Source organism: Musa acuminata, chromosome BXJ3-8 (genome assembly GCF_036884655.1).
Source record: "Musa acuminata AAA Group cultivar baxijiao chromosome BXJ3-8, Cavendish_Baxijiao_AAA, whole genome shotgun sequence".
NCBI classification, from domain to species: domain Eukaryota; kingdom Viridiplantae; phylum Streptophyta; class Magnoliopsida; order Zingiberales; family Musaceae; genus Musa; species Musa acuminata.
Window position 1 is genome coordinate 31,735,150 of NC_088356.1, and position 10,942 is coordinate 31,746,091.

Here is a 10,942-nt window from a genome sequence, read left to right on the forward strand (position 1 = left end):
CACCCTACCAAATCACACCGCCCCACTCTGAGCGTGACACCATATCATCTAACTCGGCAGACGACTCATTCAGGATCCAACTGTCCGGGGTCAACTAACGCTTGGACGAGCAGCGTGTATTCTAGAAGTCGCATAGTGATTCGAATGAAGGTAGCTCGGGCGATTCCCCTTTTACTCAGGAAATACAGGACAAGCCTGTACCCCTCAACTTCAGGCTACTGGCATTGGAGACGTATGACGACGGCTTTGGCCCCACGGAGCATGTCACGGTGTTTCGAGCTCAGATGGCCCTCTATGGTACCTTTGATGCCCTGATGTGTCGGGCATTCCCGACCACCTTCAGAGGACCGGTACGAACATGGTTCAGCCCGCTATGCCCACTCTCAGTCTCATCCTTCGACCTGCTCGCAAGGGAGTTCGAGCAAAACTTCCTTGTCAATGTGCGACCCAAGCCTTCCATCGCCACCTTGCTGGTGTTATCTCAACATGAGGATGAATCGCTCTCTTAATTCGTGGCGTGCTTTGCCACGGAAATCTGGGGATTTCAGGACGCTCACCCTTCTACAACCATGCAGGCATTCCTGATGGGCTTGAGGCCCTCGAGGTTCTTTTGGTCGCTCATCGAGAAGCCACCCACAACCATCACCGAGATGCTCTAGCGCGCCAATCAGTACATCATTGCTAAAGCCCTAATGGCAGGGAGGTGCGAGGTTAACAAGAGGCCGAGGATGGAGCAATTCCGAGGAGCGGCTCTGGCGCCCCCATTGCAAACTCGTAGGAGGACCAATCGGCCCGAGTTAGAACCTGAATCGCCCCAATCAGCACGCCACATGGCGTGATGGCACCGCTCATGACAAAGGGTCTCCCCCCGGTAGACCTAAGCCTGAGATCAGCTACTTGACCAACGGGACCAGTCTCCTCTCGAGTTGCACAGCTCGGTCCCCTGACCAACGACCGACCATTATCATCCTGCCATGATGCCGCCCCTCGAGTACCAATCGCCATCTCGGCCAATCCGAGGCTTGAGCCATGCATCTTGGCCAATTCGACACCCGAGCCATGCATCTCGGCCAATCTGATGCCCGAGCCACGCATCTCGGCCAGTCCGACGCTCGAGCCATGCCTCACGGCCAGTCTAATATCCGAGTCACATCTCGGCCAAACCGATGCCCGAGACACACATCTCGGTCAATCCGACGCCCGAGCCAGACATCTCGGCCAGTCCGACGCTCGAGCAACGCCTCGAAGCCAGTCTAATGTCCGAGTCGCATCTCAGCCAATCCGACACCCGAGCCATGCATCTCGACCAGTCTGACACTCGAGCCACACCTCGTCGGCCTAGCCCATTGCCCGGGTCGCTCCAGATCGCCCCCGAGTTGCGACCCACCAGCACCGAAACCAGAGCCCGAGCATAGTCGCTTGGCCCACATGTCTAGCTCCTGCTTGTGTCGCTCCAGATCATCCCTGACTTGCGACCCGTCGGCATTAAAACCTAAGCCCAAGCATAGTTGCTTGGCCCATAGGTCCAGCTCCTGCCCAAGTCACTCCAGATCGCCCGCGACTTATGACTCACCGCACCGAAACTTGAGCCCGAGCATAGTCGCTCGGCCCACAGGTCCAACTCCTGCCTGGGTTGCTCCAAATCGCCCCAGACTTGCGACCCGCCGGCACCAGAACTGGAGCTCGAGTATAGTCACTCGACCCATAGGTCCAACTCCTGCTTGGGTCACTCCAGATCGCCCCCGACTTACGACCCGCCGGCATCGAAACTTGAGCCCGAGCATAGTCGCTCAGCCCACAAGTCCAGCTCCTGCCTGGGTCATTCTCGATCGCCCTCGACTTGCAATCCGTAGGCACTAAAACCTGAGCCCGAGCATAGTCGCTCGGCCATAGGTCCAGCTCCTACCCAGGTCGCTCCAGATCGCCCCTGACTTGCGACCCGCCAGCACCGAAACCTGAGCCCGAGCATAGTTGCTCGACCCACAGGTCCAGCTCCTGCTCGGGTCGCTCTAGATTGCCCCCGACTTGTAACCCACCGACATTGAAGCCTAAGCCCAAGCATAGTCGCTCGGCCCATAGGTCCAACCTTCAAACCAAGTCGCATCTCGCCCGACCCAACGCTTGAGCACGCCTCACGGCCGATCTAATGCCCGAGTAGCATCTCGGTCGACCTAATGCCTGAACCGTACCTCTCGGTCGATCCAACGTCCGACCTAGTCCGCTGTCCGAGTCACTCCACGTCGATCCGCAACTCGTAGCTCGTCAAGTCTCTAACCGAGCTGCTCCAGCTTGCTCGTCGACTTACAAACTCAGTGGCCATAACTCCGAGTCGTGCCAAACCGGTTATCCGACCTACGACACGTCGGTCTCGCCTCGTCAGGCCCCAGCCGCCCGATCAGCAAAGTCAATCCTACCAGAGGTAAGGGGCGCCGCCCCTCTAAAATGCCCCACGATGAGTCAATTCAGTTTCCCCTCGTAAGCGATCAGCATCACTCCAATCGAGGCATGCCTCCTGGCCCTTTAAGGACCCCACGGCACACCTTAGAGGGGGGGGGAGAAGTGATACGGTATATTTTGGGACCTCGGACACACCACCGCTAACACCACACGCCAAGTCAGAATCGTACCAAGAAGATGTTCCACCTGTCTCATCCTGAGAGCTCGGGGCGGTGTCGTCTGATGCGGCTTCACATGCCTCGAGAAAGCGGCCGGTCAGAGGTGTCGTCCCATCCCTCAAGGGTCGACGGCCAGATCAAATCGACGTGCTATCAACCCTCGTGCAATAGTATAAAGCCCTGAGCCGGCCTCCGGCCGGGGGGAAAAACAATTCGACCCACTACTAACTTGCTCGTTGGAGGGGCTAAAGTCGGGAATCACTCGATGAAGGTTGTTTTTGCAGGTAAACGATCACCCCCGAGCCATGAGTGTCTCAACCCAAGGGACGCCATCCACCGCGCAAAGGAGAGCAGTCAATCAGCTCGAATCCCGACCAATGCCAACCGGCACTCCTTCCCGAGGGCACGATCATCTCATCATTCAGCTCACTCTCCAGAAAGCTCATGGCATCGACCCGCAAACCTAGCCGTGCTGACTCATCTGCCATGATATATTTGTTCGCTAACAGGATCCTCATTCACGAGTATATACTCTCGATGCCTTATCCGAATCCCAACTTTATCGTTCATATTGACGTTCGAATCTAATCCCAATTTTATCGGTCATATTGTTGTTCGAATCTTCTGATTCATGGTCTTATTTGGATCTAGAGCTAAGGTGACTTTGACCCGAATCCGATCCAGTCATCAAACCAGTTAGCACGAATCATTAAAACAAGAGTTAGCACGAATCTTCAGGAACCTCGAAACACAGATTTCGACGTAGTATTAATTACTTCTTCTACAGATGGAAATATAGAGAAGAAAGAGCGAACGATAAGAAGAAGAGGTAGCTAACTACTCTGAGGTAGAAACGGATGAGTTCTTGGGAGAATGGAGGGGAAACAACTGCAGAAGTTTGGGTGGCTCTCTGCTGTTACTCCGAGGCGAAGGGTGCAGATAGAACCCCTTCTCTGCGATCGCTCTCTCCTCTTCCTCTTTCTTAACAAGTAGAACGGCAGCACCTGCAGGAGTCGCGGCGGTAGGACTGGCGGAAGAGACGAGCAAGATAGAATCCATGGTCGATATCGGAGACGTAAGCAGCCCTGCCTCGTGTCCTTTGCTCCAACTTCCTGTGCAACTAAAGCGGTGGTAATGGCGTTGCCGATGATAACAAGTAGCACTTGTGGAGTAGAGCGAAGGGTTGATGTTGATCTCGAGCTTGGTGGGGACCCGCCTTCTATCTTGAAGCTTCCGCTTCTTGCTCTCGACCTTCCGTGCTTCTGAGGGAAGCCTGCGAACGGAGTAGTTGTCGGTGGCGGCGGAGGCGCCGGTCAGCCTCTGCACCAAGGCCCGGAAGTTGTCAGGGTCGGCGCGCACGTAGGTCGTGTTATCGCTGGCGCCGCCGCTGATGGCGGAAGAGCAAGAGAGGCCGTCGACGTCTAGCTTGTTGCTGCTACTGCTGTTGTTTGTGCTGTCAGGAACGAGGGCAGCCATGGTGGGTGGTAAAGAGGAGTAGAAAGAGATACAAGGAAATTAAAGAGTGGTAAAGCTACAGAGAAGCAACGCAGGTATGAGAAGGAGACGGTGGTTTTCTTTGTACTGGAGACTAGCAACAATACTACTGTCGCGGCCTTCTCTCCGTTTCCTTCATATTCTATCTCTGATATATACACCTCGCTCGTCTCCTCTTCTATCCCGTTCCCTGTGCTCCCGGCCTGACGTACGGACACCAAGGTCCACACTAAGTGAGAGACAGGAGGCTGCTGGCGCCTCTGCTCATAGAAAGGGAGAAGCCTTTCCTTCTTCTTTCGTTTCCTTAAAGCTACTTGAATCGAGGAGAGACAGCGGCCTCGTCTTATCCCTGCACTCCGCAGAGCGCTGCTGCATACTCTCTCCCTCTTCGTCTCTTTGCCTCTCTCAGTCTCAACAGCGGGCTTGGTTTGCGTGAGGGAAAGAACAGGCCGGCCTTTGTTTTGTAGCTCAGAAGGATCAGTTGCACTGTCTATGACACGGCACAAAGTCTGTGTCATCTCTGGAAGCGTGTGGTTCACGCTTCAGCTACGTGGAGTAATATCGTTTGAGGGTAAGCTGGTGCGTGGTTGAACCGTTAGGTAGCGTCACTTCGACATGGATAAAGCCTCGTGCGTGATGTATTGAACCGTGTCGAGATCTGATTAGAGATAAGACGTGGAGCCGGATCAGCGAAGTTTACTCGTAGTGGAAGGCAGCGTTTGAAGTATACTCGCACGAAGTCCACACTTGTAATTGACATGAGAAACTGGACTTCGAATTGACGAATTTTTATGTACCATATTATATGTAATGTTTATTTTGACTATGCTCATTAAGGTTGCTAAATTAAACAGATAATTATCCCAAATGACAATGAAAGGACTAGAAATAAGTGATCATATTGCATTGACCATGTTGACAAATCAGTTATGATGCTCTAAGCATATTATATGATCAATTAATTTTCATAATCAATCAAGATAAGGAACTCATAATGAATAAGGGGAGGTCAATTAACTCACACATGGACAGAAAAATATGTTAGAAATACTTACACATATGAGATGAAAAGAGAATAGTATGGTATTGTTAAGAATTAAAAGAATTGAACTATATATATTCAAAACTTAAAAATAAGTTGGAGATAGGGATCCTTCTAAACTCCCATATTTCGTTGAGTTATGATGAAAGCGATTTCTATTGTAATGGTTTGGTGAAGTGAATGAGGATGCTTGGCAACCTCAGCTTAATTGTCTCTGAAAAATGGAGAGGAGATACCACGTCTCCGATTGTCTCTCATGAGTTCTAATAAAGCCTTAATGAGGATGCTTGGCAACCTCAGCTTGATTCCTCCGACCAACTTGCCATCATTTCTGTGAACAGTTTATATTTCATTTTCAAAACTATACAAAATAAATATTATATTTTTTATCTTTATGTGTGTAAAAAAAAACTAAAAATAAATTAAAAATTAAAATTAAATATTTACTTACTTGAAAGATCTCTTCTTCTCCTATATAAGGAGGCTCTCCTTCTTCATTTCTCCCCAAGCACAATAGGAGGATTGAAGAGAGGACTTCTTGAGGAGATGATGATATTGAGGAATGAATAGTCAAGGAGAGGTAGGATCCTTTCTTTTTTTAATCAGCTTTGATCTATGTTTTGAAATCTTAATGTTGAGATTGTTATAATTTTAATTTTATGATACATAATAATATTTTAATTTTAAAATTATATGATTAGTAAATAATGATAATTGATTTGTGACATTAGAATAATTATTTGATTTATAATGATCTTTTAAACTTAAGTGAATTTCAAGATTGATTTAATTGCCAGCAATCACTGCTGTCGCTGCTCCTGACCAACGACCAACCTCTCATTCTACAACAGCTGCCCTCCAATAGCTAACGCAGCAACCGCAGCAAGTACGCTGCCCTGCCTCAACCCCAGCGGCGCATGCAACACCGATTCCTCTTCTCAACCTCGACCGCTTCAACGCCGTCTCCCCCTTGCTTAGCATATTCTGCCACAACCACAGGTTGCCATCACTGAACCTCAACCCCGTTGCTCGACAATCGCCCTTTGGGTCACAACAGCTGCAGCCACATCAATGTAGTCGCCTTCCAATCCCGGCACTCTCACCTCTAGGGATATGCCCTAGAAACCGCAGCTTACCTTTTGAATAGAGTTCCAACTAAGTCGGTAGAGTCTACACCATATGAGATATGGAAAATGAAGAAGCTTGATCTTAAGGTTGTTAAGATTTGGGGCTGCCCTGCCCACGTTAAAAGACATAACCCCGATAAGTTAGAATCAAGGACAGAGCGATATAAATTTGTGGGATACCCCAAGGAAACTTGTGGGTATTATTTCTATCATCTCGAGGAATAAAAGGTCTTTATAGCTAAGAGAGCAGTGTTCCTTGAGAAGGAACACATTCTTGGCGGAGATAGTGGGAGAATGATAGAGTTGACCGAGGTTGGAGAACCAAGCTCAATCACCTCTCTACAGCCCGAGTCTGTTCAGGTACCTAATACACAAGTTTCAACTTTACGTAGGTCTGATAGAGTATCTCATCCTCCTGAGAGATATGTGGGACATATTAGAGGAGAGGATGTTGAGGATATTGATCATCAGACCTACGAGAAGGCTATTATGAGTATAGACTCTGGGAAGTAACAAGAAGCCATGAATTCTGAGATGGATTCTATGTACTCCAACAAGATTTGGATCCTAGTTGATGCACCCGAAGGTATTGTACCCATCGGTTGCAAGTGGATCTTTAAGAAAAAGATCGGAGTAGATGGAAAGGTAGAGACCTATAAAGCAAGGCTAGTGACTAAGGGGTATCGTCAAAGGCAAGGTGTTGACTACGACGAAACCTTCTCACCCGTAGCAATGCTAAAATCCATCAGAATTATATTGGCTATTGCGGCACACTATGATTATGAGATCTGGCAGATGGATGTGAAAATCGCATTCCTCAATGGGAACCTCGAGGAGGAGGTGTATATGATGCAACCTGAGGGATTCGTGTCCAAGAACCGCCCAGATAAGGTGTGTAGGTTGCTTAGATCCATTTATGGACTAAAGCAAGCTTCCCGAAGTTGGAACATAAGATTTGATGAGGCAATCAGATCTTATGACTTCGTTAAGAATGAAAATGAGTCTTGTGTGTACAGGAAAGTAAGTGAGAGTGCTATCACCTTTTTGGTGTTATATGTGGATGACATCCTGATCATTGAGAATGATGTAGGAATGCTATCCACAGTAAAGGCTTGGTTATCTAGACACTTCTCCATGAAGGACTTAGGGGAAGTATTCTATATCTTGGGGATTAGAATCTATAGAGATAGATCTAAGAAGATGCTTGGCTTGTCCCAGTCCAGGTACATAGAAACCATTGTCAAAAGGTTTGGCATGGAAAATTTCAAAAGAGATCTCATACCAATGAGACATGGGATATCGCTTTCTACGAGTATGTCCCCAAAGACTCCAGAAGAAAGGGAGAACATGGATATGATACCTTATGCCTCAGCAATAGGGTCTATCATGTATGCCATGCTATGTACTAGGCCTGATATAGCGCATGCTCTAAGTGTCACGAGCAGGTATTAGGCGGATCCAGGCTTGGAGCACTAGAAAGCAGTAAAGTATATCCTTTAAGTACTTGAGAAGGACTAAGGATCTTTTACTAGTATATGGAGGTAATAGCCTTAAGGTTGAAGGTTACACGGACTCAAGTTTTCAGTCTGATGTCGATGATTGCAAGTCGAATTCAGGGTATGTGTACACCTTGAATGGAGGAGTAGTGTGCTGGAAGAGTTCCAAGCAAGATACTACTGCTAACTCGACCATAGAGGCGGAGTACATTGCTGCATCAGATGCAGCAAAGGAGGGAGTCTGGTTGAAGAGGTTCATCATAAATTTGGGAGTCGTGTCGGATAGCGAGAAGCCGACTTCCTTATATTACGACAACTATGGGGCGATTACTCAAATAAGAGAACCCGGGTCTCATCAGAAGTGTTCTGAGGAGGTTCCATCTTATCAAAGAGATCGTAACCCGAGGAGATGTAGTAGTGGAAAGTGTTCCATTCGAAGATAACATTGCAGATCCACTGACAAAGTCGTTGTCTCAGATTGTCTTTGAGCGTCAAAAGGGTCTGATGGGGATCAGACACATAGGTGATTGACTTTAGGTCAAGTGGGAGATTGCTAGTCATAGGTGCCCAACAAGCCAATCACGTGAGTGATGGCACGTGTGACTTGATACAAAATCTTTTTGCTTATTATATTTTGGCATATATCACTTTATAACTATTGCATATATGCATATATATATTGTGATGTCCTTGGATTTGTGTAATGGGAATCGGATCGTGATGAGATCACGATAATAAGATTGATTCACCTTTAAACACAGATCCTAAATAATCCCGATCATAGGTTACTCGAGAGGGATATCGTGATAACCGGACAGACTAGTGTGCTGTATACCCATTCATATGATGGATGCAGCTGGTCTCATAGCTGCTCGTGTAGGGACACTAGGGATATAGTACAAGTGCTCATTGGAGAATGAGTTCACTAATTGATCCGCTTACGAATGCTGGATGGTTGATGATGCCTTATTGTCAGACAACGATTATGCAGTCCTAGTGGTGTATCTGGTCCTTAGACTTGAGATACCAAGGATGTCCTGTATAAGTGCTCCACTCTTTGATACCAGACTTATAGGTTTGGCTGTCCCAGGTCTAGTACAGTTGGTCATTGGGAGTGGTAGCCGACCTTACGAGGGCTATTGAGTGTCGATAGAAGATCATCCACTCTTGGCGTCATGAGAGGAATATCCCATGTGTTCTTGCTCAGACAAATCCCTAGCCAGGGTCATTCGGGTTGAGAGAGAAAGAGTTCTCCGGAAGAATCTGATTAGAGCGAGACTCGAGTTGAAACCGTATGGGTTTGACAGCACCATGCTCGATATATGGTCTCTGGGATATTAGATGGATGAGGGACTATAGGTACACGGTAACTGAGGATAGACAGGTCCAATGGATTGGATTCCCCTGTATCGTTTGTGGACTATGGCGTAGTGGCCTAGTACGTCTGTAGTCGATGAGTCGAGTGAATTATTATAGAGATAATAATTTACTGAGTCAGAAGGAGTTCTAACAGGTTTGACTCACGGCCAGCTCGATATTGGGCCTAGAGGGTCACACACATATGATAGGCATTGCGATGAGTAGAGGTTCGGATATAAGATATCCGACGGAGCCCTTGTCTTATTGGATATCCAATAAGCCCCTGAATTATTGGATCCCATGGACGAGATCCAATAAGAGCCCATGAGAGATTATTGGATAGAGATCCACTAATCTAAAAGGTTTGGGTTATTGGATATAGATCCAATACCCACTAGGCGAGGATCCATTAGGGTTTGACAAGGGACCTTTATAAATAGGAGGGATTCAGAGCCTCATAGGCTAGAGCCTTTGCTTGCCTCTCCTATTCTCCTCCCCTCTCCACCTCAGAGCGTCATCGTAGCCCTGTTGTGTGGATCACCGTTAGAGAGGAGGACGCTTGACCTCCTTCACCCTCTCCTAAAGATCTGTAAGGAAACAAGGATATACGATCTCCCTAGGTAACACAATCTACTCTATACGTAGTTTTTAAGTTTCGCAGATTTTGCACACCAATCTTCGCACGACGACGAACATCTCTTTGGGAATCGGGGATTTTGTTTTCTTGCTCTTCCGCTGCACATCTGATGTCGCCCCTAAGATTTCCCAACATGACCCAGCCCATGTAGCCAGGTATGATTTAGCTTATGTGGCCATGTACAACCCAGCCTATATGGTAAGTACAACTCAACCCATGTGGCCTAGCATGGTCCAGCATATACGGCTAGGTATGACTTAGTCTATATGGTCAGACATGACCCCAGTTCAAGCGTCTAGGTACAACTTAACCCATAAGCTAAGCATGGCTCAGTTTGGTAAGGATCGAGTCAGCACTAAGAGGGGGGCTTGAATTAGTGCAGCGAATAAAAACGATGTTGATTCGAAAAATCTTCATTTTGATCAAATCGATATCAGAAATGTATTTAACTTGAAATTGTTCGTAAGAGTGTAATGAGAAAGTAAAGCAAGTAAGACAATTTACAGTAAAGGTAAATTACAAGAAGTAAATATAAACCGAGTTTTATAATGGTTCGGTCGTCGTGACTTACATCCACTCAACCGATTCCTCTTCAGTTGAGGCCACCGACATCCACTAACAGTCTTCCTTTAATAGGTGAAGACCAACCACCTTCTTACAACACTATTCTCCTTTTGACAAACTCAAGAGAGAACCTTTACACCCCCATTACCTTATCTCTTAAAATTCACTAACACTTAGAGTTTTAGAGGAGTTCTTAAAAGATTACAATAGTGATTTCTTCCTTTTTTGCTCTCAATTTTTGTGTATGTTAATCAGGGATAAGAGGGGCATTTATAGGCCTCAAGTGGATTCAAACTTGGAGCCTAAAATTATCTCATCCATGATTTTCAGAGTACTAGCAGTACCACCGCTAGTTTTGGGCGGTACCACCGCCTACAGCACGGATACTAGGCGGTACCACTACTTGGGAGATTGTGTCTGGGTGGTACCACCACCTGACAGTCTCGGAGATTGAGTCTGGGCGGTGCCACCACCCAAACTAGCGATACCATAACCTGAAATAGTCTTAGAGATTGTGTCACCGACAGTTCCACCAGTTTGGATCAATGTTTGGGCCTTTCACTTGGCTCAACATAGCCCAAACTTGGGCCCAATTGGACCCTAATTGA

General features: G+C 47.4%; 1 protein-coding gene across 1 annotated transcript; it reads right to left on the minus strand.

Annotated features, from left to right (window-relative positions):
- Nucleotides 1-3,452: 3,452 nt before the first annotated feature.
- Nucleotides 3,453-4,091, minus strand: LOC135644167 (VQ motif-containing protein 11-like). The gene has a single exon (XM_065161634.1). It carries the CDS (start codon nucleotides 4,089-4,091, stop codon nucleotides 3,453-3,455), a length of 639 nt encoding a protein of 212 aa, XP_065017706.1.
- Nucleotides 4,092-10,942: the final 6,851 nt, after the last annotated feature.

What these genes read in the sequence shown, in the direction of transcription:
- LOC135644167 (XM_065161634.1), bottom strand. Translation starts at nt 4,091, where the DNA reads ATGGCTGCCCTCGTTCCTGACAGCACAAACAACAGCAGTAGCAGCAAC.